We start from the raw sequence: 19,807 nt of genomic DNA on the forward strand, positions 1-19,807 counted from the left end.
CGGGGGCAGAAGGCCCGCGGCCGCGGCTTGGGCCCAGTGTCGGCCGCCGAGCGGGCGCTCCGCGGGACATGGCGGGCTGCGTGGCCCGGCGGGCCCTGGCCGTGGGCAGCCGCTGGTGGGCCCGCTCGCTAACCGGGGCTCGGGGGCCGAGGCCACTCTGTGTGGCAGGTGGAGCTGGGGCCTTCCCGCCAGCGGCGGCAGCGACGACGCGGAGGCACCTCTCGTCCCGGTGAGGGACTGAGCGCGGGGCCCGTCCCCGGAGCCCGGGGAGCGTGTTCCGGCCAGCGAGGAGGCCGGGAGGCTCGGCCGGCCGAGGGTGACTGGGGTGCGACCCGGGAGAGGGTCCCGGCGGCAGCCGACCCGCCCTGCCTGGGACGTGCGCCAGGAACAGAGAAGGGAGCGCGGCCCAGAGCCCCGGGTTACGCCGGGCTGGCCCCGAGCGGGAGCTAGTAACCCTCCCAGAGCGAATCCTGCCTCCCCAGATGGGGATCTCGGGCGCTGTTGCTAGTGGGCAGCCTTTTAATTAGACTTTAGGGCTCTGACATGAACCCCAGCCCCGGGTTAGGACAAGGCCTCCCTCAGAAAGATGCTCGAAGTGGGAAACAGGACTTTTAGGAGGGCCCTGCGTAGGGCCCAGGTTTCAGCGTGACCTTGGGGAGACTGGTTCTTAGTGTGTGACCCGGGGAGGGGGCTTGAGGTCACGGGATGGTGTGAGCATGGCCTCTAGCGATGGGACAGGCAGGTCAGACGGCCTGGAGGATCAAGTGAGGGGGAGCATACGGTTCACATCTCCAAAAGGCTAAGAATAGCAGACCTTGGAAGGACCCCTAGAAAGAGCAGCCCTGTCCAGAGAGACCACTGAGAGAACTGACCTTTTTGGGGGGGGCTGAAATTAGACACTGGTGTTGGGGAAAGATGGATGATAAGTATTTGCACCTTAAGACCCGAGGGAAATTTGATGTAAATCTGAACAAAAACTAGATTGAAAGACTACTAGGTGCAATGCGGGGAGTGCAGTAGGACGTATGGTGATAATGGTTAAGCCCTTCAAGGGCAGGGTGAAGGCTGCAGTTTCTGGGCATAGACAGAGATGGAATTAGAACAAATGTTTTACACACTTGGCTCTGAGGGGGAACACAGGCTCATCAGACGCAGGCATTGCTCCCAGAGAACCTACGGTCTCTAGTGGAGATGAGACATGGGCACAAATAACAGAAATGCAAGGTGGGGAGGGCGGTTAAAATGCTGTGGGAGGTCAGGAAAGAAACAGGCAAGAGGTACAAATAAGCAGGGTGCGAGGGCATGATATGAGGAATGCTGAGAGTGAAGAGAGAAGAAAGTGATGTGGGAGCCGTCAGACATAACACAGAAACCGAGGCAGGGCCTGTGGCTAGATCTCAAAGAGGAAAAGACGGGATCTGGAGTGGTGGTTTGGCAGGACCCTTCCCTGCTTCACCTGCCCCACGGCTTGGGCCTTTCTCTGCTGTCACTGCCTGGCCCCTCGGTATCCTAGTAGCTTTTTCTGATGGGCTAGGTACCATTACCTCCTCAGCCTTTCAGTTGCTTGTTCTTTTCCTTCCTAACCAGAAATCGACCAGAGGGCAAAGTTTTGGAGACGGTTGGTGTATTTGAGGTGCCAAAACAGAATGGAAAATATGAGACCGGGCAGGTGAGTGCTCGGCTGGGTCATTTTTCATTTTCAGGATATGCCCTGCATCTTGAAAGGGTCAGCTTCGGTCATAGGCTCGAATGTTATAGTTTTCTGCCTTGGTGTTCAGTGCCAGACCAGAATCACAGATTTTTTTAAGATGGGGTTTCTGTTTTCCTGGATCTGAATCCTTTTCATGTATCAAAGGGTTCTCTTTCTAAGTTAGTGTGGACAGAGATAATTTGAACCAAAGGAAGGAGAGAGCCAGATTGTTGAATCCTATAATTTAGTGGAAGGTGGGAAGCCAGTGAAGGGAGCTTTCAGAAAAGCAAAGCTTTGGATGCCTGGGTGGCTCAGTGGTTGTGAGCGTCTGCCTTCAGCTCAGGGCGTGGTCCCAGAGTCCCATGATTGAGTTCCACAATGGGCTCCTCACAGGGAGCCTGCTTCTCCCTCTGCCTGTGTCTCTGCCTCTTTCTGTGTATCTCTCATGAATAAATAAATAAAATCTTTAAAAAAAAAAAAAAAGAAAGAAAGAAAAGCAAACCTTTGGGGGTGACTGGGAGGCTCAAACAGTTAAATGTCCAACTCTAGATTTTGGCTCAGGGCATGATCTCAGGGTCCTGGGACCGAGCCCCACGTCTGACTCTGGCCTAGGTGTGGAGCCTGCTATAGATTGTCTCTCTCCCTTCCCTTCCTCCCTCTCTAAAGAAAATAAAAGAAAGAAAGAAAAAAAGAAAAACAAACTCTTGATTCTTTGTCATAGTTGAACTGATTGCAGTATAATATAAGCTGTGGGTGTGAGATTCTTGTTTTCGTTATCAGCTTTGTGCGAGATCCACTGAGATAGATTTAGGCCCCTTGTAAGTAAGGACTTTTTGTTTACTCAACTTCCCGCTTGAATGCCTGCAATGGACCAGGTGTTGTGCATTGAACTTGACTCAGAAAGCAATGCCTTCGTAGCGCTGGCAGTCTAGAGAGGAAGTCTAGATGGAGTCTGTGGCTAAGCATTATGCTAAGTGGAGGGGAGGTCAGGGAAGGCTTCCTAGAGCTCTAAGCTATGGTCTAAAGGATCAATAGAAGTCAGCCAGGTAAAGAGGAGGTAAGAGTGTTCTGAAGCTGGTGAGGGTAGATTACAGAGTTCAAGGGAAAGATTGGCAAGATCTTGTGCTGGGATTGTAGCCACCTGTGCCGCTTAGCAGTCTGAGTCCCACCTGGAAGGACTTGTGGACGTGGACTGCTTCCTCACTGAGGCTCTCTTTTCTCCTAGCTCTTCCTTCATAGTGTTTTTGGCTACCGAGGTGTCGTCCTGTTTCCCTGGCAGGCCAGACTATATGACCGGGATGTGGCTTCTGCAGCTCCGGAGAAGTAAGTACCCCTGTCATTGCACCTCGCAGTACCCCCAGGAGGAGGCCTGACTCATGGTCAACATACGTAATTAGGGTCCCTGGGGTGAATTCAACATTCTCCTGGGCCATGGAAGTAGTCCCAGGGTACTTCCCTGACACCATGGAGATAAAAGTGCTGAGTGCCAGGGACAGTCTTAAGTCAGAGGGTCCCTGTAGGCCTCCCCAGGATGCTTTCCCAAGCTGTTCTCTATTTGCATTATAAGTCACCCAAAAAGCATTGAGGGACTAATTTTCTTGATTTTTTTGTTGTTCAGTTAGAACCTTTCTTTCGATCTCTTACACAAGTACATTAAAAAAGAAAAGGCCGGGGCAGCCCCGGTGGCTCAGCGGTTTAGTGCCACCTTCAGCCCAGGGCCTGATCCTGGAGACCCAGGATCGAGTCCCACGTTGGGCTCCCTGCATGGAGCCTGCTTCTCCCTCTGCCTGTGTCTCTGCCTCTCTCTCTTTCTGTGTCTCTCATGAATAAATAAATAAAATCCTTTAAAAAAATTAAAAAAAAAAAGGCCTAGTTCCATTAAGTAATTATAGACATCCCCATGGATGTGAGAAGAGTGGGGTGCTTGCGGCTCCATGGATGGAGCCAAGGCCAAGGGCAATTTGACTTTCTCAGCATGGTCCCCTTCTTCCAAGAAGCAGCCAGCGAGTAAGACAAATGGTGACTTTGAGCCATGGGCCCTCCGCATTCCCTTACTGGCCTCTGGTTGGGGAGGGGCTGAGCCTGGGTGTTGCTGAGCAGATACCCAGCTGCTGCTGAAACCCCTTCAGAGCCGGCATTAACTAGTCTGTTGGGGGTAAGGAGGTGGGAGGGAGCGAGGGCAGGCACTACTTCTGTTTCTCTTGGGGTGATATTGGGCTTCTTCTCTTACCCTGTAGAGCAGAGAATCCTGCTGGCCATGGTTCTAAGGAGGTGAAAGGCAAAACTCACACTTACTATCAGGTGCTGATTGATGCCCGAGACTGTCCACATATAGTAAGTAAGCAAGATGGCTGGGCCGGGGGTTTCTCTCCATGTGAAAGGCCTGAACAGAGAGAGGGAGGATGGTCCCAGAGAGCCTGGATCAGCACTGGGCCCACGTTCTCAGGACTGGATAGTGACTAAGAAAATCTCTGACTTGCTTCTTGCCTTAGTCTCAGAGATCTCAGACAGAAGCTGTGACTTTCTTGGCTAACCATGATGACAGCCGGGCCCTTTACGCCATCCCAGGTGAGTAGTGAGCATCTGAATATGCCTATTGATGAGGTCTGGTGGGTCTCAATGAGAAGATTCTGATGCCTCTAATCTGCTAGGAGGGATGAGACAAGCTGAGAGTGATGGTACCAGGCTCATCCAACCTTGAGACAAGGCCAGGAATTGTGTTTCTTTTTCTTTCTTTCTTCCTTTCCTTTTCCTTTTTCTTTTTTCTTTTTTTTTTTTAAAGATTTATCCATCATTCATGATAGACATAGAGAGGCAGAGACACAGACAGAGGGAGAAGCAGGCTCCACGCCGGGAGCCCGATGCGGGACCCGATCCTGGGACTCCAGGATCGTGCCCTGGGCCAAAGGCAGGCGCTAAACGGCTGAGCCACCCAGGGATCCCCCTGGAATTGTGTTTCTTCTCAGCCTTGTTCCTCCCTTTTTCCTGTGTGAGTTTCACTGCCTCTTTTCCTCCCTGTGCCAGGCCTGGACTATGTCAGCCACGAAGACATCCTCCCCTATACCTCTACCGATCAGGTTCCCATCCAGCATGAGCTGTTTGAAAGATTTCTTTTGTATGACCAGACAAAAGGTGAGTTCTCTCAAGAAGGGAAGCTGGAGCAAGAGGGCCCTTTCTTCAAAGATAGTGTTATAGAAGTAACTTCAAAGCTCCCTATCCACAACCTTATTCGACGTCCCATTAGACGTCCCATTAGACCTATCGGGTGGGTGGCTGTTATCTCTTCCTCATAGACATGGAAGCTGAGGCTCAGGGATGGAAGGGACTCAAGGTTGCTAGTGAGTGGCAAGGTCAGGGTTACAATAGGGTCAAAAAACCCGAGCTCCTCACTCCTAGCCCATTTCTCTTCCTAGGATGTCACATAACTCCTCAGGGTTTATTCTTGGTGGCCTCGTGCCTTCTTCCAGACTGTGCATTTGCTTCATGTTTGGGTCCCTCGTTTCCCCAGCCAGCCTTGGGGAGTATTCTCTAGGAGGGGCAGTTGGAGAACCCCTGGGATTGGGCCTGACTGATTAGTCCTTTCTTGCCTCAGCACCCCCTTTTGTGGCCCGGGAGACACTACGGGCCTGGCAAGAGAAGAACCACCCCTGGCTGGAGCTCTCTGATGTTCACCGGGAGACAACAGAGAACATTCGTGTCACTGTCATCCCCTTCTACATGGGCATGAGGGTGTGTACCTGGCCTGGGCCCCTTCCCCCAGGGGTAGGCCCCCAGGTTTTCTGTGCTGTTCCCAGTGTGACTGCTGGAGTGGGTTCCAGATTTAAACTGTGTGCCCCGTGGTTCTGCTTCCCAGGGCTGCACATATGGGGCAGACACTGGGACCTAGAGCAGCAGGTAAATCCTCAAGTTCTGGGATGGAGTCCTCCAGGCTGACTCTTCCTTCTGTTCTGGTTCTGGGGATTCCTGTTTATGAAGAGTATACACATACTTGTTTAAATCTCTATAGGCTGATCTTCACACTTTATATGCATTAGTCAGATGTTTATTGAACTATTTCTTGCCTGGCTATGAGCTTCAAATAAAAATGAAACCGTGTCCCTGCCTTACAGGAGCTCATGGTAGTGGGAGAGGTTACCACATCAAGTATTGTCATGGTGTTGGGTTATGGAAGGGCCGATGAGGAGGGCAGTGGCCTGGGCCAGCAGTGATTGCAGGAGTTGGGGGAAGCAGCTAGCTGGATGACTGGGGAGAAAGGGAAGGGCCTTGTGGCTGACTTCCGTTGGCACCCAGCTCTGTTGGTGATCTTGATAGGATAAGGAGGAGGGAGGCCAGGGACGAGGCCAGGGGAGGCTGCCTTCTCTTGGGTTTGTTGGCTGTAGTCCACTCTCCATCCCACACATAACAGCATTGTTCTGTCTCTGTAACCTTCCTGGAACACACCTACTCAGTTGGAGAACTGTTGATTGGAACAGAGGTTTCTGCCCTCTGGGACTTAAATTCTTTGTTTTTTTCCCCAGGAAGCCCAGAATTCCCATGTCTACTGGGTGAGTGTGTGCTTGGGGGGATAGGATTGGGGGAACTGGTTAGGAGGGTGGTGGTGGGGGGTTGGAGTTTGCCTCTGGCGCAGGGTGAGGGGGTGGGGCTGTGCACTGCAGGTTGTCTGTCTTTATTGCCTTTTGCTTTCCTAGAATACTGGGTGGGGTGGCCCGAGGTGTTCTTTTTCAGCTGTGAACTCTCTCCTCCACTCCTCACAGTGGCGCTACTGTATCCGCTTAGAGAACCTTGATAGTGATGTGGTGCAGCTCCGGGAGCGACACTGGAGGATATTCAGTTTATCTGGCACCTTGGAGACAGTGAGAGGCCGAGGAGTGGTGGGCAGGGTAAGCATCATCGGGCCAATAATGCCTACTTTCTATTCCTTCCCAGCAGGCCTGGGGGCTGAGTGCCTGCTCTCCTCCTCTGTGGCTAGGGACAGAGGCAGTGTGTGAATGTGTTGGGCTGTTTTGGGTGACACCTTACAAACACCACCATGAGATAGTTTTCTTACAACCTGATTCACAGATGAAGAGAGAGGTTGTGAAATGAATAACTGGCCCATGGTCGTGTGGCTGGTAGTGGAAGGACCTGGATTTGAATCCAAGGGAGTCTGACATCAAAGCTTATGTAGAGGTCTTATTGCCAGCACAGAGCCTTACTAAAAATATGATTTTGAGTGCCCTTCAGTGGGGCTCCCCCAGGTCCCCACTCATCCCATCGCTTCTGGTTGTCATTCTTCTGCCTCTTTACATACTTGCATCCTCTGCTAGTCCACAGAGATCTGATTTTGCAAATCCTGCACTACCCAACTCTGTCTCTTGAGAAATAAAGTCACAAGAAATGGCCAGGGGCCACATTTAACATCCATTTTTCCATGTTAGCAGGGAGTTGGGAAGCAGGGTAGGATATTGAGAATAGGGCTTTGGAGTGAGATAGTCTGGTTTTGAATGCCAGCTATGTGTGGTTTACTCACCACATAACTGTGGGCCAGTTTAACAAAAAATCTGTTTTTTTCCTTTTTTTTTAAAAAATATTTTTTTTTAAATTTTTTTTTTTTTTATTTATTTATGATAGTCATAGTCACAGAGAGAGAGAGAGAGAGAGGCAGAGACACAGGCAGAGGGAGAAGCAGGCTCCATGCACCGGGAGTCCGACGTGGGATTCGATCCCGGGTCTCCAGGATCGCGCCCTGGGCCAAAGGCAGGCGCCAAACCGCTGCGCCACCCAGGGATCCCAAAAAATATTTTTTTTATTCATGAGAGACACACACAGAGAGAGAGAGGTAGAGACATGGGCAGAGGAAGAAGCAGGCTCCATGCAGGGAGTCCGATGTGGTACTTGATCCTGGGACTCCAGGATCACGCCCTGGGCCAAAGGCAGGCGCTAAACCACTGAGCCACCCAGGGATCCCTCAGTTTTTTTCCTGATAAAATGGGGGTCACACCTATTACCTCGTAATTACTAGGAGGTTTAAGTCAGCAGAGGTTACAGAGTACCACCGTGGTGCCTGGCATCTAGGCACTCAGTGAATGGACTCTGGAAGGGCTATTTACCGAGGAGGTCCTATGCCTAGCATCTTTGCTCCATGCCCACAGATGTTAAGTCTGAGGTTCTCTTTCCCAGGATCAGAATAAAAGGCCCAGGTCAATGGCTATGCCGTGGGAGGTGGTACTGGCAGGCAGTCACTGTGGGAGGCCTAAGGGGCATCCTCCTGATGCTCTGGCAGTCAGCATGCGGCCTGGGGTACAGGGAGCTTGTCTGGCCTTACCGATTTTGCCTGAACCCTTACAGGAACCAGTGTTATCCAAGGAGCAGCCCGCATTCCAGTATAGCAGCCACGTCTCCCTGCAAGCTTCCAGCGGGCACATGTGGTAAGTGAGTACGGGCAGGGGACAGGGCTACCTCAACCCCGCAGACACAGCCGCAGGTCAGAAAAGTGAGAGCTCATAGTTTGTGGTTAACATCTTGAGATGCAGCCTTATTTGCTCTTGATTGTTGCATGGGACTTGTCTAATTTTTTTCTACCTGTTTTCTAGTTCCCTGTAATTTCACAGACTGAGGACTTAGGCCTAAGAGGTCTGGTGGTTTGATGCTGCACTGAGTTGCCCATGGAGTTGGTTTTTTTCCCGGTGGTTCACTCTTTAACCTGATAGTATAGTTGGGTAGCTTATGCAGTATGATCTAAGGGCCAGAATCAGGACAGCTGCGTTTCTTCTTTTCATGTAGGGCCAGAAAGGGCTCTTAGGTTTCTGGACCAGCGTTATTCTGACATGAGCTGGGCCAGAGAGAGCCCGTCCTGCCTCATCCACTGTGTTCAGTTCTGGAACGGAGGGCCTATGGCTCTCAAGAGCCTCAGTAAGGCCTCAGCCCTCGCTCCCTCTAACCCAGCTTCTCTCTAACCCACAGGGGCACATTCCGCTTTGAGAGGCCTGATGGCTCCCACTTTGATGTCCGGATCCCTCCCTTCTCCCTGGAAAGCAATAAAGATGAGAAAACCCCACCTTCAGGCCTTCACTGGTAGGCCAGCTGAGGCCTGAGTGCCTAGGCTCAGCCCCTGAAGAACAGCTCTCATCCCACAATTGCTGCAGAACTCTCTCTCCACCATGGGCCACAGTGGGTCTTTTTATCATTTGCGCCATTTGATTGTGGGGTTCTTTTTCAGTGCGTGGGTGTAATCGTTTTCTCCAGAAGACCTGTGTAGGACTCCTCCAAGGCTGGCCTCCCCTGTAAGCCCTGGCTACACTGTGTTCCAGTAAAGCTTTCCACCAGGAATTCTATGTTCAGCTGCCACAGGCCTGGGGTTTCCTGGCCTGTCACACAAGTTGTTTGGAATATGAGGTTTGGTCAATAAACCAGTGCACACTTGGCCACCCTCGCCATTTCTGCCCCCCCGGGGTCTCAGGCTCCCTTTTTGGTGTAGTTGGGGCCCTTGGTTGCTTTCCTTTGCTGCCTTTCCAGGAAACTGCCCCATCTACTAGAGTATGTATCTGTTTCTTTCTCTCCTGAGGCTGGGGCTTGGCTGGATGTCTCCTGGGGTCATCATGCCTCTCAGCCAGTTGGTTGGGGGCTAGACTGGACTCGTTCTTTATCCTCTGCTAAGTGCAGAGCAGGAGGCCAGCAGCAGGCTCAGGCTCTCAGCACTGGCTAACCATTGACATCGTTGGCCTCACTGGGCCTGGGAAGGAGTGAGGCAAGCCCTTCAAGTTCCCTGGAATAGCTTGCCAGCCCTGAGCCTGTCAGGCCTCCACATCGCAAATGCAGAAACTCAGCCAAGGAGCTTTAGTTACGTATGGACGGTGACTGAGCCAAGCTACTTTCTGAGCTGATTGCAGATCTCCAAGAGCCAGAGGTGAAATGTGCTGCATTTTCCCGAGTCTTAGGATTCCTGCTTCCCTACTACCATAGTGATTGTTAAAGAGGTCGTTTTATTCTTAATATTAAATCTCAGTTCCAGCCCTCATTAGTGTCGTCCTTAATCCTCCACCAGGGGGAGCCCGGGTTGCAGGGCAACTGAGTGCAATAGGATTTATGATTCCGGGAGAACACAAGGTGGTGAATGGGAAATCCAACTGTGTCCATAGCAGTGAGCTGACCCAGCTCTAATCACTGCAAGCACGACTCTGTACTACCGCAATGTAACACAATTTTATTAGAAATTAGTGTTTGTTTCCATCACCTGTGGTGAGCAACAAAGGATTGCAGTTAAGTGGCAAAGCAGTTCTCTCGGTGGCAGGAGTTGGGCCATCCTTTAGGCAGACGTGGGTGAGATAAGAATAAAACCCATGTGATGAACAGCGGGCTTCTAGTTTTCTCAGAAACCGACAAAGTTTGACCTTCATCCACACTTTTTGTTTGCTCCCCCCCACCCCCCAGGGGCTCCGAATTGAAAAATTCACACAGCCAAGAGCTGCTTTCCGAATGGGGCTGAGAGGCACAAAGAAAATTCCCCAAACCCATATGCCACAAAGTCTGAGTAAAGAAGTTAAGATTACTTCAGTGGTTGCAATGTTAGTATTTTTCTTAAGACCAGGGAGATACTTTGATCAGTCCAGGATTACTGTGCTTTCTCAGGAAGAAAGACTAATCACCACTGAGACAGCTGAGGATCTAAATGTCAAAGCTGCAAAGAGGCTGCAGGGCAGGGGAGGTCAAAGGACAAGCATTAAAATACCTCAGTGGGGAGCCAAGGCTTTGAGTATTAGCAGGCCTCAGGAGGGAGGGCCGGAGGGCTAGAGAGCCAGGGCTGAGGAAATAGACCCTCAGCCTGGGCCAGGAGCATTCCAGTCTCTGTGGGAAAGCCACAAAGCCAAAGTCGGAATCTGGCCAAAGAAATGGATTTGTCTTCATCTTGTTACTCCAGTGAGGGCTGGAAGAAGTGTTTGGAGCTGATGAGCAGGGTGCCTCACCTGAAAGTCTACATATTCAAGGCTGTGACGAGCATAAAATGCCAGGTTAGTCACGGTTCCCTTGCCTCATCATGTCATTTCAGGTCCTTGTGGGTGTCTGAACCATGGCCTGGCATTTGCCCAGAGGCTCCAGTGGGTCAGCCACAAGCAGGCCACTTAGCTACAGTGACCATAGTCAGGAGAGGGCCCTGATAACCTGTGCTCCTGCCCAGTGGCTACCACTCAGTGGCTATGGGGTCTTGCTAGGCTGGCTGAGCAGCTCTCTCCCTGATGGCATTCCTTTGGAAAATAATTCAGGTAAGGGCCAAGCCAAACAGAAGATAGTGAAAAAAAGCCCCAAGGAGGAACTTGCTCCTTTGCCCAAGAGTTGGGGCTCAGCAGCTCCGTGGCCACATGACCCAGCCTTTCAAAGGACTTAGGCTGCTCACATCACCCTGCGTTCAGACCCAAGGCTGGGCAGAACCACCATCCCAGCCAGGACACAAAACCAATAGTACGGGGCGGGCAGGAGGTAACTAGCCAATGGCCAAGCACATGCCACTTCTGCACAGGGCTGCTGGGAATGCAGAGCTTGGGTTCCCCATCCTCGGCTGATGGGCATCGAGCGCAGTACCCACAGGCTCCACAGCTTGCCTTCTGGGCCTCATGCTCCTGGCCCCATTATGGCTCTTTGGCTTTCTAGTAAGTAAAGCAAAGCATGCCTTGGAGCTGAGGGCAAGAGAACCTAGCAATCATGTAAGGCGCTAGGAGTCAGTTATATGCCTTAAAGTGTTCTTTCTCGTGAGCATTACTAGGACCACAGTTCCCAGCGTAAATGCCCTTCCTTCCCGTGTGCTATCTGAAACAGCTGCCTGGCCAGCTCAGCAAAGCCAAAGCTAGTTCTTTGTTTTATTGCTTCTCTAGCCCCTCTCAGACTGATTCTGCAGGGAAGAGGGGTTAGAGTCAGAAAAAGATGATGGGGATCAGGGCAGAATACAAATCTCCTGAATAAAAGTACAAAGTGCTTTAAAGAAACCGACCCCAAAGGCATCAAGAAAGGCCAAGAGGGGACCTACCCCTAGAGGGGTAGCACATATACCCAGTCCCCTCATTGTTAGACCTAAAACTATTCATTTCCTAGATAATTTTTTAAAAACCAAAATCATGAAGCCTGTGCTTAAACACGTCAGGGAAAAAGGAGCCCCACCTTCTGTAAGAAACTGGGCCTCCACAGCACCAGAACGAGCCTGTTCCTCAGAGGCCTCAAGGCAGCCCTTCAGTGGAGCAAAAGGACACTCAGCAAAGAGTTGAGAAGATTGTTCTCATAGGTGGTGGGCAGGTCAGTCCATTTGCCCCAGGGGCAGAAGCAGCTCCCTGTCAGGAAAGGTGAGCAAAGGGTCCAGGATATGGTCATCGTGAAGTGCTCAGGGAGCAGGGCAAATGAATTTGGTCCCTCTCCTGCTTGGGCCGGGCCCTTTGCCTTCCTGTCATGCCTCTGGGTGCTGGAGCAGAAACCCAGCCAGCGCCAGCGTGGGGGGTGGCCAATGGGGCGGGGTTCCATAGGAGGGGAGACAGGGTGTCCTGACTCCCTGAGGGTCTTGTCAGTCGCGATGGGTAGACTGGTGGCCAAGCTGCCGGTCATCATAAGTGCTATAGCGCTTGACATGGATACGGCGGACCCGGTCCCGCAGTTCAAAGGTCTCCTCATCTTCACTGGGAGAAGCCTGGCTGCGGCTTCGGCTTGTGGCCTCCAATAAGGAGTTGTCAGGGACTCGGGGGGTCTCATACAGTAGGACGTTGAGTGTCTCCTCATAGATTCGGGCCTCTGGGAATTCCACCTGGGATAAGGAAGACAGGAGGACTGAGTGGCGTCTCATCCCAGAAAGGCAGCAACCTGTCAGGGCCCATGACTCTGCTGGCTCTATGAGTTCCTCTTCATAGAGCTTTCTGTCTCATGAGGGCAGGGAGGGCTCTCTGAAGGAGACTTGAGGAGCTGTACTCTGTGGCCATAAGAATGCCACAGGGCACATGCCCCACACCCCACCTGATCCCAGACTGATGAACTACTACGTGCGGAGCTTAGGGCCTTGGCTCTGTGGTCAGACGTAGGCTTAAGTACAGCTCCACCCCTTACTAGCTGTGGGACCTTGGGCTTAGCCTTGCTATGCCTCAGTTTCCACCTGTGTAAAATCAAGGCTAGTATCTACTTCAGAGAGCTGTTGTGAACATTACATGAAAGGTGCCTGAATTCTAGCCTACCTTGAGCTTCCGCTCCCTCATCTGTCAATGGGGACAATGCTCTAGCCCTGCCTGTCTCACAGGTGGGGTGTTAGGAGTCAAAAAGTTCATGAAAAAGAAAACACTAAGGAAGGTGACAGGTGCTGCTGTCACTTCTGCAGTGTAACTGCCCGCATGAGACCTGTCCCTGAACCCTGACTCTGTTGATACGGATACACGGGAGTCCCCACCCACAAAACAGCAGAAGGAAGCAGAGCCACCTCCTGTAAGCTGTCCTACCCCAACCCTCAGACTGCCCAGCTCGAGGCATTTCGGGGGCCTGGGGGCTGAGCATGTGCTATACAAGCTTGGCTGCTTCAAGCCCCTCACACGCAACTCTCCCGAGTGAGCTGCCCTTCTAGCCCAGCAAAGGCCTTTGCTGCCTCCATTATACACACAGCGGACAGCTTCTCTCTGGGAAGGACCTGACTGCTCGCAGTCTGGGAGGTCAGGGTTTGCTGAGTTTGTGTTAACTATCACCTGTCAAACCCCTCACATGTACCTGGCGCGGTGTTGTTAACTGCAGAGGTTAAGCTGATTGACCAGGAACACCCAACTGGCAGGAGCCAGAGAGATCAGACCCTGCACTGTTGCTCCTAGGAAGCACGTTATTTCCCTAATAGTTTCATTAACTGGATACCGTCATGCCCATGTTTGCAGGTGAGGAAATTGAGGCCCAGCTGGTTTAAATAGCTTGGACGAAGTCAGAAAACTGGTAAATGGTAGAACCAGAATTCAGACCTGAATTGGGCCAGCTGCAAAGACCCAGTCCTTTCCACTGCACCACACTGTTCCTTGCTGGTCAACAGCCCCCACCTCTCAGCTGACAAAGGATTCCCAAGCCATTCCCCGAACTCCTTGAACTGGCTTTGTCCTTGCCCAGCACCATCATGTGAATCTGGGGAAAACAGAGTAAACCGAATGCCCTTTCACTCCCTGTGGTAAAAGGCACAGCTGGGGCTACACTGGGGTGTCCCGACCTGCGCAGAGGGAAGCCCCCACACCTTGGTCTGCTTCTTCTCCGTGGCATACACAATGGAGGTGCAGCACACCTCTGCCAGCTTGCGACCCTGGCCGTAGAAGGACCAGCAGCAGATCTCATCGCCAATGACGTCCTTGATGAAGAGCACGCGGCCGTTGAAGCGCAGGGAGAGCTTGTCAAACAGCTCGATGTTTTTCAGCAAGTGGTCGTCGGAGTTGCTGAAAAACCCATGAAGGCCAGCAGGCCTGGGAGTGAGGTTCCAGCACGAGGGAGGGTGCTAGCTGGGTGCCTCCCTCCCTCCTCCTCCCTGTCATGCAGAACTGAGGAAAAGTTGAGATGCCAGAGGAAGAAGGGTCGCAGGCACCCTCTGGGTTTGGGGGCCTGTGAGGAAGAGGCGGGGAGTTGGTTTGAAGTTAAAGCAGAGAGAACTGAGGGAGGGAGGCCTCCTTTCATTAGGCTCCAAAGGAAGAGAAGTAGCAAGAGGATTCGTTCCCTTGCTGTAGGGGGATGCTGGCTACATGTCTGTCCACGGGGACTCACTGAGCCTGCGGCCTTCGGCATATACCTGTGGCTAGCTCAGAGGACACTGGCGGGCAAGGGAGAAACTGGCCCAGCTCTGAAGCATGAACACTGGCTTAGGAGGAGTCCTAGCCACGGGCTTCCCGGCGTCCCTCCTCCACCTCATAAGATAATGCTGGGAAAACACCTGGCACGCTGCCTGACAGGACATGTTGGGTGGGGGTGGGGTGGGATGGGGGGGGGTGTTGTGTGTGTGTTCCGATTTGTTCTCATCTATATCACAGCCAGGGCCCTGCAGCAAGTTCCAAATGCCTCTGCCCTAATTTCCCTTCTCTCTCTGTTCTTCCTGCCTGAGACCCAGACCTTGTCAATGGTGCCAGGAGTGCAGGTGGCTTCTCTTGGGTGAGCTGCCCTGTCGCTGGCTGCCTAGCCCTTCTAGCTCCTTCTTCAGCCCTTCCCCAAGCCCGGCCCCCAAGCCCTCAGCCCCCAGATGCCCACCCTACCTGGTATAAGAATATTTGTTGTTGCTTCTATTGTACAGCAGCTTCACCACGGGCTGGGAGGGAGGAGAGCATGAGGGCCAGGCCAAGGTCCCGTCCTCCCCTGCCCGTAGCCCTCAGAGGTCCCAGTACCTTGGTGGAGGATTCGATGAGCCTCTCTTCCTCTTTCAGGGACGTGATGATGGGGATGTTGCACACAGGCTGGTAGGAGTCCTTCTTGTCCTGGGGGACACACACAGCTGAGAACCTTTTTTGAGATCGCCTACTTGCCAGGCCAAGCCAGGCTTTCCCCAGGAGCTGTCAGACCCCTCTGTCAAAGCCACCCTCTGCCTGTTGAGGCACCTGGCAACAAAAACTGTCAGCTGGCAAGCGGAACCCCATTTCCAGAAAACCTAAAATCCGGATATCACGACACAGAAACTGGAAGCTGGGCATAGTCATACTGTCTGAGTCCATCACCATACAAACTGACTGGCTGCCAGTGTCCCTGGCCTGGCCAACAGCTGGTGTACCTAACTAGGTTTGGACTCACCAACCATATCTGTCACGCAACCTTTCAGGAATTGGACCTTTATGTCGCTAAGGGTGGCACCAGCTCCCAACCTCCTCGACCTAACCCCGTTTTATTCCCATACCTGCAGAGCAGTCTGGCACATGTTCACCAGCCCCTGAATGAGGTAATACTTTGCTTCAGCCATCAGTTCCTTGATTTCTTGCCGGTTTTGTGGGAGGATGATGGTGTCATCTCGGAGGTAATTCAGAATGGTGCCGAAGTGCTTTCCACATCGGTCTATGAGGATCCAACCTAGGGATTCAGACAGCCCCGGACAGTTACTCTTTGCTCCCAGATACCAAGCAGCAGGCAAAGGCCACTTGACGAGCCTGGTGGCAGGGGGTAAGCAGCATATAAGCATAGAGCCCATGGCACAGGGTAACAGAAGTGGGCACACCACCTCTTAGGTCTGTGGCTGTTCTTTTCAACCAAAGATGGCACATACTGTGGAAGGCAGAGGTCCTCCAGCCTCTGTGGCAGCCCAGAGAGTTCTAAGCTCAGGAGCACTCAGGCCCACCTCCTGGCAACACAGGAACCACCAGGCCCTGCCTGCCTTCTGTGCACTGCCCAGTCACTGCAGGGGTGGTTCTTATGAGAATCTAGTCCTCTGTGCATGTTTAAAAAGTATGGATCTGGGATCCCTGGGTGGCACAGCGGTTTGGCGCCTGCCTTTGGCCCAGGGCGCAATCCTGGAGACCCGGGATTGAATCCCACATCGGGCTCCCGGTGCATGGAGCCTGCTTCTCCCTCTGCCTATGTCTCTGCCTCTCTCTCTCTCTCTCTGTGACTATCATAAAAAAAAAAAAAAAAAAAAAAAAAAGTATGGATCTTCTCCCCGGAAAATGTGGAAGCACACACCATTCTATGTACAACTTCAAAGAATTCTGAAACTCTACCAAGGATTCCAGGTGAAAGAGTCCTGTACCGAGTAATAGGAAAAGAGAATCCGGAGTCTAGATCTGCCAGGCTTAAGCCCTACCCCAAAGCACTTCCTCAGGAACTCTTTCCTTCCCTCCTCAGCTGGCCCAATGAGACCCCGTGCCTCACCTTCTTTGTCAGTCAGCACCTCCATGCGCCCGCTGAACATGGCCTTGAGCATGGTGTCATGCCGGGTTAGGGCCCGCACGGTGGTGTAGTACAGTGAGCCCCCCACATTGAGCTGGACATATTTGTTGCCCAAGCCTCCTCCCTTGAAGCCGCTCAGCTTGGGCTTGGCTCCTGAGGCTGGGCACAGACAGGTATCTCCTGACATCTCCCGCTGCAGGTAGATCACCACACGGCAGGAGGTTGGCTTGGAAGGCTCCGCCGTGGTGGAAGGATCACGAGTAAGTGGCCAGCGGAGGCCAGAGCCTCATACTCTCAGCACTGTAAGCAGGAGACAGGAGAGCAGACAGGAGTTAGCAGTGAAGAGCCCTCAGCTGAGAGGGGACAGGCAGGGACTATGTACTCATTCTCTCCTTGACAAGCAAAAGACTCCCTGGCAGAGGCTAAGGCCCCAGGCAACAGCAAAAGGAGGCATTCCTGCTCCTCTTTATGGTACTGTGAACCAGCACAGTCTTCCAGAGCCTGCCCATCATCTCGCCAGCCTCCTTGAGCCTCGGCACAGGTCAAGGCAGCACAGAGGACAAGTAAACCCTTGGAGCTAGTCTGAGATGGTTTGAGGAGCAGATGGGGCAGCAGAAGTCTTTACCCTGGGGAGCCACATATTTTCTTCCCAAGATTCCTAGGACCCAAGACTTCTGCCAGTGCAGGAGAGTCCCAGGAGCCAGAGGGACAGGATGCACTTCCTTTCTAAAGATTCCAAGCTCCAAAGCAGCTTGCGCCAGTGCTTACTTTGAGCACCACCCACAGTGTGGCTTCAGAAAGTAAAGTAAAAGCAGCTCCAGGAGAGCATGGTATGAGCTGGGGTGGAGGGTACTGGTCAATGTTCCCGGCAGAGTTACCCAGGTCCCAGCGGTTTCCTCACCTTCACCTCTCTTGATCCCCGCCCTGTCCCAAGTTCCTGAAACTGTCACCATTTTTCAGGCTAGAACAACTACAGGATGGCTATTTTTACTTCTTTTTCCTGAAAGGATAGGGCCCAGCCCTATCCCTTCCTTTCTTCCCTACCCACAAGGCTGGAAAAGACCAGATGATAAATCTAAAAACAACTTTTAAGTGATTTGGAAACTGAAACACAGATAGGCATTCACAGGAAGGAGGAGTGAGGAAAGCAGAGGAGGGAAAAGCCAGGTCACCCCTCAGGAGCTAGATTCTATACTATATATACATCTTGGTTTTCTAAGGAATCACTAAAATTCATTCACTGAAAAAAAAAGAGCAAACATTTGCTGCATGTTTACCATGGTCTAGGTAGTGTGTAGACAATATATACATTACTTCATTTAATTCATTCAGCAGTAAAACAAGACTGAGTGCCTACTATGTTAAGCAGTAGGAACAGAGAGATAGATACCAACCTTACCTTTAAGTAAGCAGTTCCAGAAGGTAAGATGCAATAAATAAACTAGGGATAAGAGAATGACTAGGGAGAAGTACTAAGACGGATGGGGGCACAGGAAGCCCTCTTTGGGAAGGTGACATTCCAGCTGAAGTCTGAAAGAGTGTTCTAAACAGATGGAAGAGTAAGTGCAAAGTTTCTCAATCAGACACAAATTTCAGGAACAGAAAGAAGGCCAAGATGTCCAGTACTTAGAAAGAAGAGGGTAGTTGGCTTGATGTAAAATCAGGTAATGCACGGGCCAGTTCACATTAGAGAGTTTGCATTTTAGATTAATTGCAATGGTAATCGATTGGCGGGTTTTAAGCAGGGGAGTGATAGGTCCTGAGTTATTTGCATTTTGAAAAGATCACTCTGCCTGCCCTGTAGAGAATGGACTGTAATGGTGCACGAGAGCAAGCAGGAAGAGTAAAGGAAGCAGCAGTCTAGGCAACTGATGGACGCCTGGCCTGCAGTGTTGGTAATGCAGACAGAAAAAAAGGTGTGATTGCCTCAGCAGTCATCACAGTATGCAAAAGTTTACTGTTGCACATCACCTCCTGCAAGTGCGATCCAGAAGCAGTGCACCGGCTTCCCCAAGTTTACTGCTCTACTATCCCAAACAGTGATTAGCACAATGTCATGCACATCTGAAAGTATTTAATCTATTTCAGTTTGTTAGACTGAAATTGTCCCTGAAAAGATTTAGGTAGCCCTCTAGGAAGACTGTCCAAGGAAGGACCAGAGCGGCTGCTTTCTGAAATGCCAAATTTCTTTGGTGGCTTGTCCTGGAGACTCACTTGCCTCAAGGATGGAGTACGGAGGAGATGAACCTCACCAGCAGATTGTCCAATCCCTAAGTAACACGTGATAGTATGAAATCACCTCACCTTCCCCCACCCACCCCAATGGAGTAAATCCACTCCTTAACAGGTTTTAGCAAGTCCCCTATGCATTTTGAGTCTAGCCCCGATTTCCCCAGGATCAAAGAAAGCAAACATATGTTCCGCCAAAGTAAAGGAACTCAAAGGCTAGGGGGTGGCCAACAGAGCCTACAAAGCAATTGCTTTGAGCCCCTGGATGACGTCAGCTCAGATGCCGACCGCTCAGATTCCTCCCGGGCCAATGGGCTCCAGGAATCTTTGGCAGGTGACGCCCCAGAAAGTAATTCCAGAGAGAATGAAGTTTCCACTGATAGCCTCACTGCAGTTCCTTCCGGACTTTGTGTGTGGGTATTTGGGGATGCCTGGGGCTGAGGGCGTATCCGAGTCTCCCTCAGTGAGGCTAATGGGAACCTAAGCAGAATGAAGGGCAGGACCACAACCACGGCCGTGGAAGAAGGCGGGGTCCTAGAAGACGGACCCATGGGTCCATCACACTCGGTGGGGTGGGTGGGGGGCGGGTGGCCAATCTTGGGTAGAGGAGGCGGATCCAGCAGAAATCCGAGGTGTAAATCTTAGGCTTCGTCCCAAAGGTCTGGAAAGATTAGCGAGACCCAACCTCTCCGTGGTCGGTGGAGTCTTCCCCGGGCCGCACCCCTCCTCACACCGAGAAGCCGACCGATTCTGACACGCACCCCAGTGGAGGACTTGCGCTCTCCATCTCCCCTCCGCCGTCCCACGCCTTCTCCCCAGCCCCGGGTGGGGCTCCTGCCCCTGCTCCTGCTCCAGCCCGCGGCCCGTCCATCCTGTCCCCCAGGGCATCCGCACCCCGCCTCTCACCGTTCCCGGGGGGCACGTCTCCTCTCAGCTGGGTTGCAAGCCGACCCCGTGCCGCCCGGGGCTGTGGCCGCCTGCCCGCCAGCAATCCCGGGCCGTGAGCTCACATCCTCCGCCCGCGGACTCCACCCTGAGCCGCGGCCCAGCCCCGCCCGCCCCGCCGCCATG

General features: G+C 52.3%; 2 protein-coding genes across 2 annotated transcripts; one reads left to right on the forward strand and one right to left on the reverse strand.

Moving 5' to 3' along the window:
* Positions 1 to 6: 6 nt before the first annotated feature.
* Positions 7 to 9,686, forward strand: POLDIP2 (DNA polymerase delta interacting protein 2). Its single transcript, XM_077852049.1, has 11 exons — positions 7 to 229; positions 1,588 to 1,669; positions 2,916 to 3,013; positions 3,928 to 4,024; positions 4,183 to 4,258; positions 4,715 to 4,822; positions 5,283 to 5,419; positions 6,208 to 6,234; positions 6,445 to 6,570; positions 8,018 to 8,097; positions 8,633 to 9,686. Exons 1-11 carry the CDS (start codon positions 69 to 71, stop codon positions 8,745 to 8,747), a joined length of 1,107 nt encoding a protein of 368 aa, XP_077708175.1. The 5' UTR covers positions 7 to 68; the 3' UTR covers positions 8,748 to 9,686.
* A 166-nt stretch (positions 9,687 to 9,852) lies between these two features.
* TNFAIP1 (TNF alpha induced protein 1) lies at positions 9,853 to 19,801 on the reverse strand. Its single transcript, XM_077852050.1, has 7 exons — positions 19,643 to 19,801; positions 16,490 to 16,807; positions 15,525 to 15,694; positions 15,022 to 15,111; positions 14,893 to 14,945; positions 13,893 to 14,088; positions 9,853 to 12,449 (listed from the first exon to the last, which is right to left on the reverse strand). Exons 2-7 carry the CDS (start codon positions 16,692 to 16,694, stop codon positions 12,213 to 12,215), a joined length of 951 nt encoding a protein of 316 aa, XP_077708176.1. The 5' UTR covers positions 16,695 to 16,807; positions 19,643 to 19,801; the 3' UTR covers positions 9,853 to 12,212.
* Between the last annotated feature and the right edge of the window lie 6 nt (positions 19,802 to 19,807).

Source organism: Canis aureus, chromosome 16 (genome assembly GCF_053574225.1).
Source record: "Canis aureus isolate CA01 chromosome 16, VMU_Caureus_v.1.0, whole genome shotgun sequence".
Classification (NCBI taxonomy): Eukaryota; Metazoa; Chordata; class Mammalia; order Carnivora; family Canidae; genus Canis; species Canis aureus.

Coding starts and splice junctions, on each gene's coding strand:
- POLDIP2 (XM_077852049.1), top strand. CDS start 69: ATGGCGGGCTGCGTGGCCCGGCGGGCCCTGGCCGTGGGCAGCCGCTGG. Junction 4,259..4,714: donor GGCCCTTTACGCCATCCCAG/GTGAGTAGTGAG, acceptor TCCCTGTGCCAG/GCCTGGACTATGTCAGCCAC. Junction 8,098..8,632: donor GCTTCCAGCGGGCACATGTG/GTAAGTGAGTAC, acceptor TCTAACCCACAG/GGGCACATTCCGCTTTGAGA.
- TNFAIP1 (XM_077852050.1), bottom strand. CDS start 16,694: ATGTCAGGAGATACCTGTCTGTGCCCAGCCTCAGGAGCCAAGCCCAAG. Junction 15,695..16,489: donor GGTGCTGACTGACAAAGAAG/GTGAGGCACGGG, acceptor CTGAATCCCTAG/GTTGGATCCTCATAGACCGA. Junction 14,946..15,021: donor TCATCGAATCCTCCACCAAG/GTACTGGGACCT, acceptor CCTCCCTCCCAG/CCCGTGGTGAAGCTGCTGTA.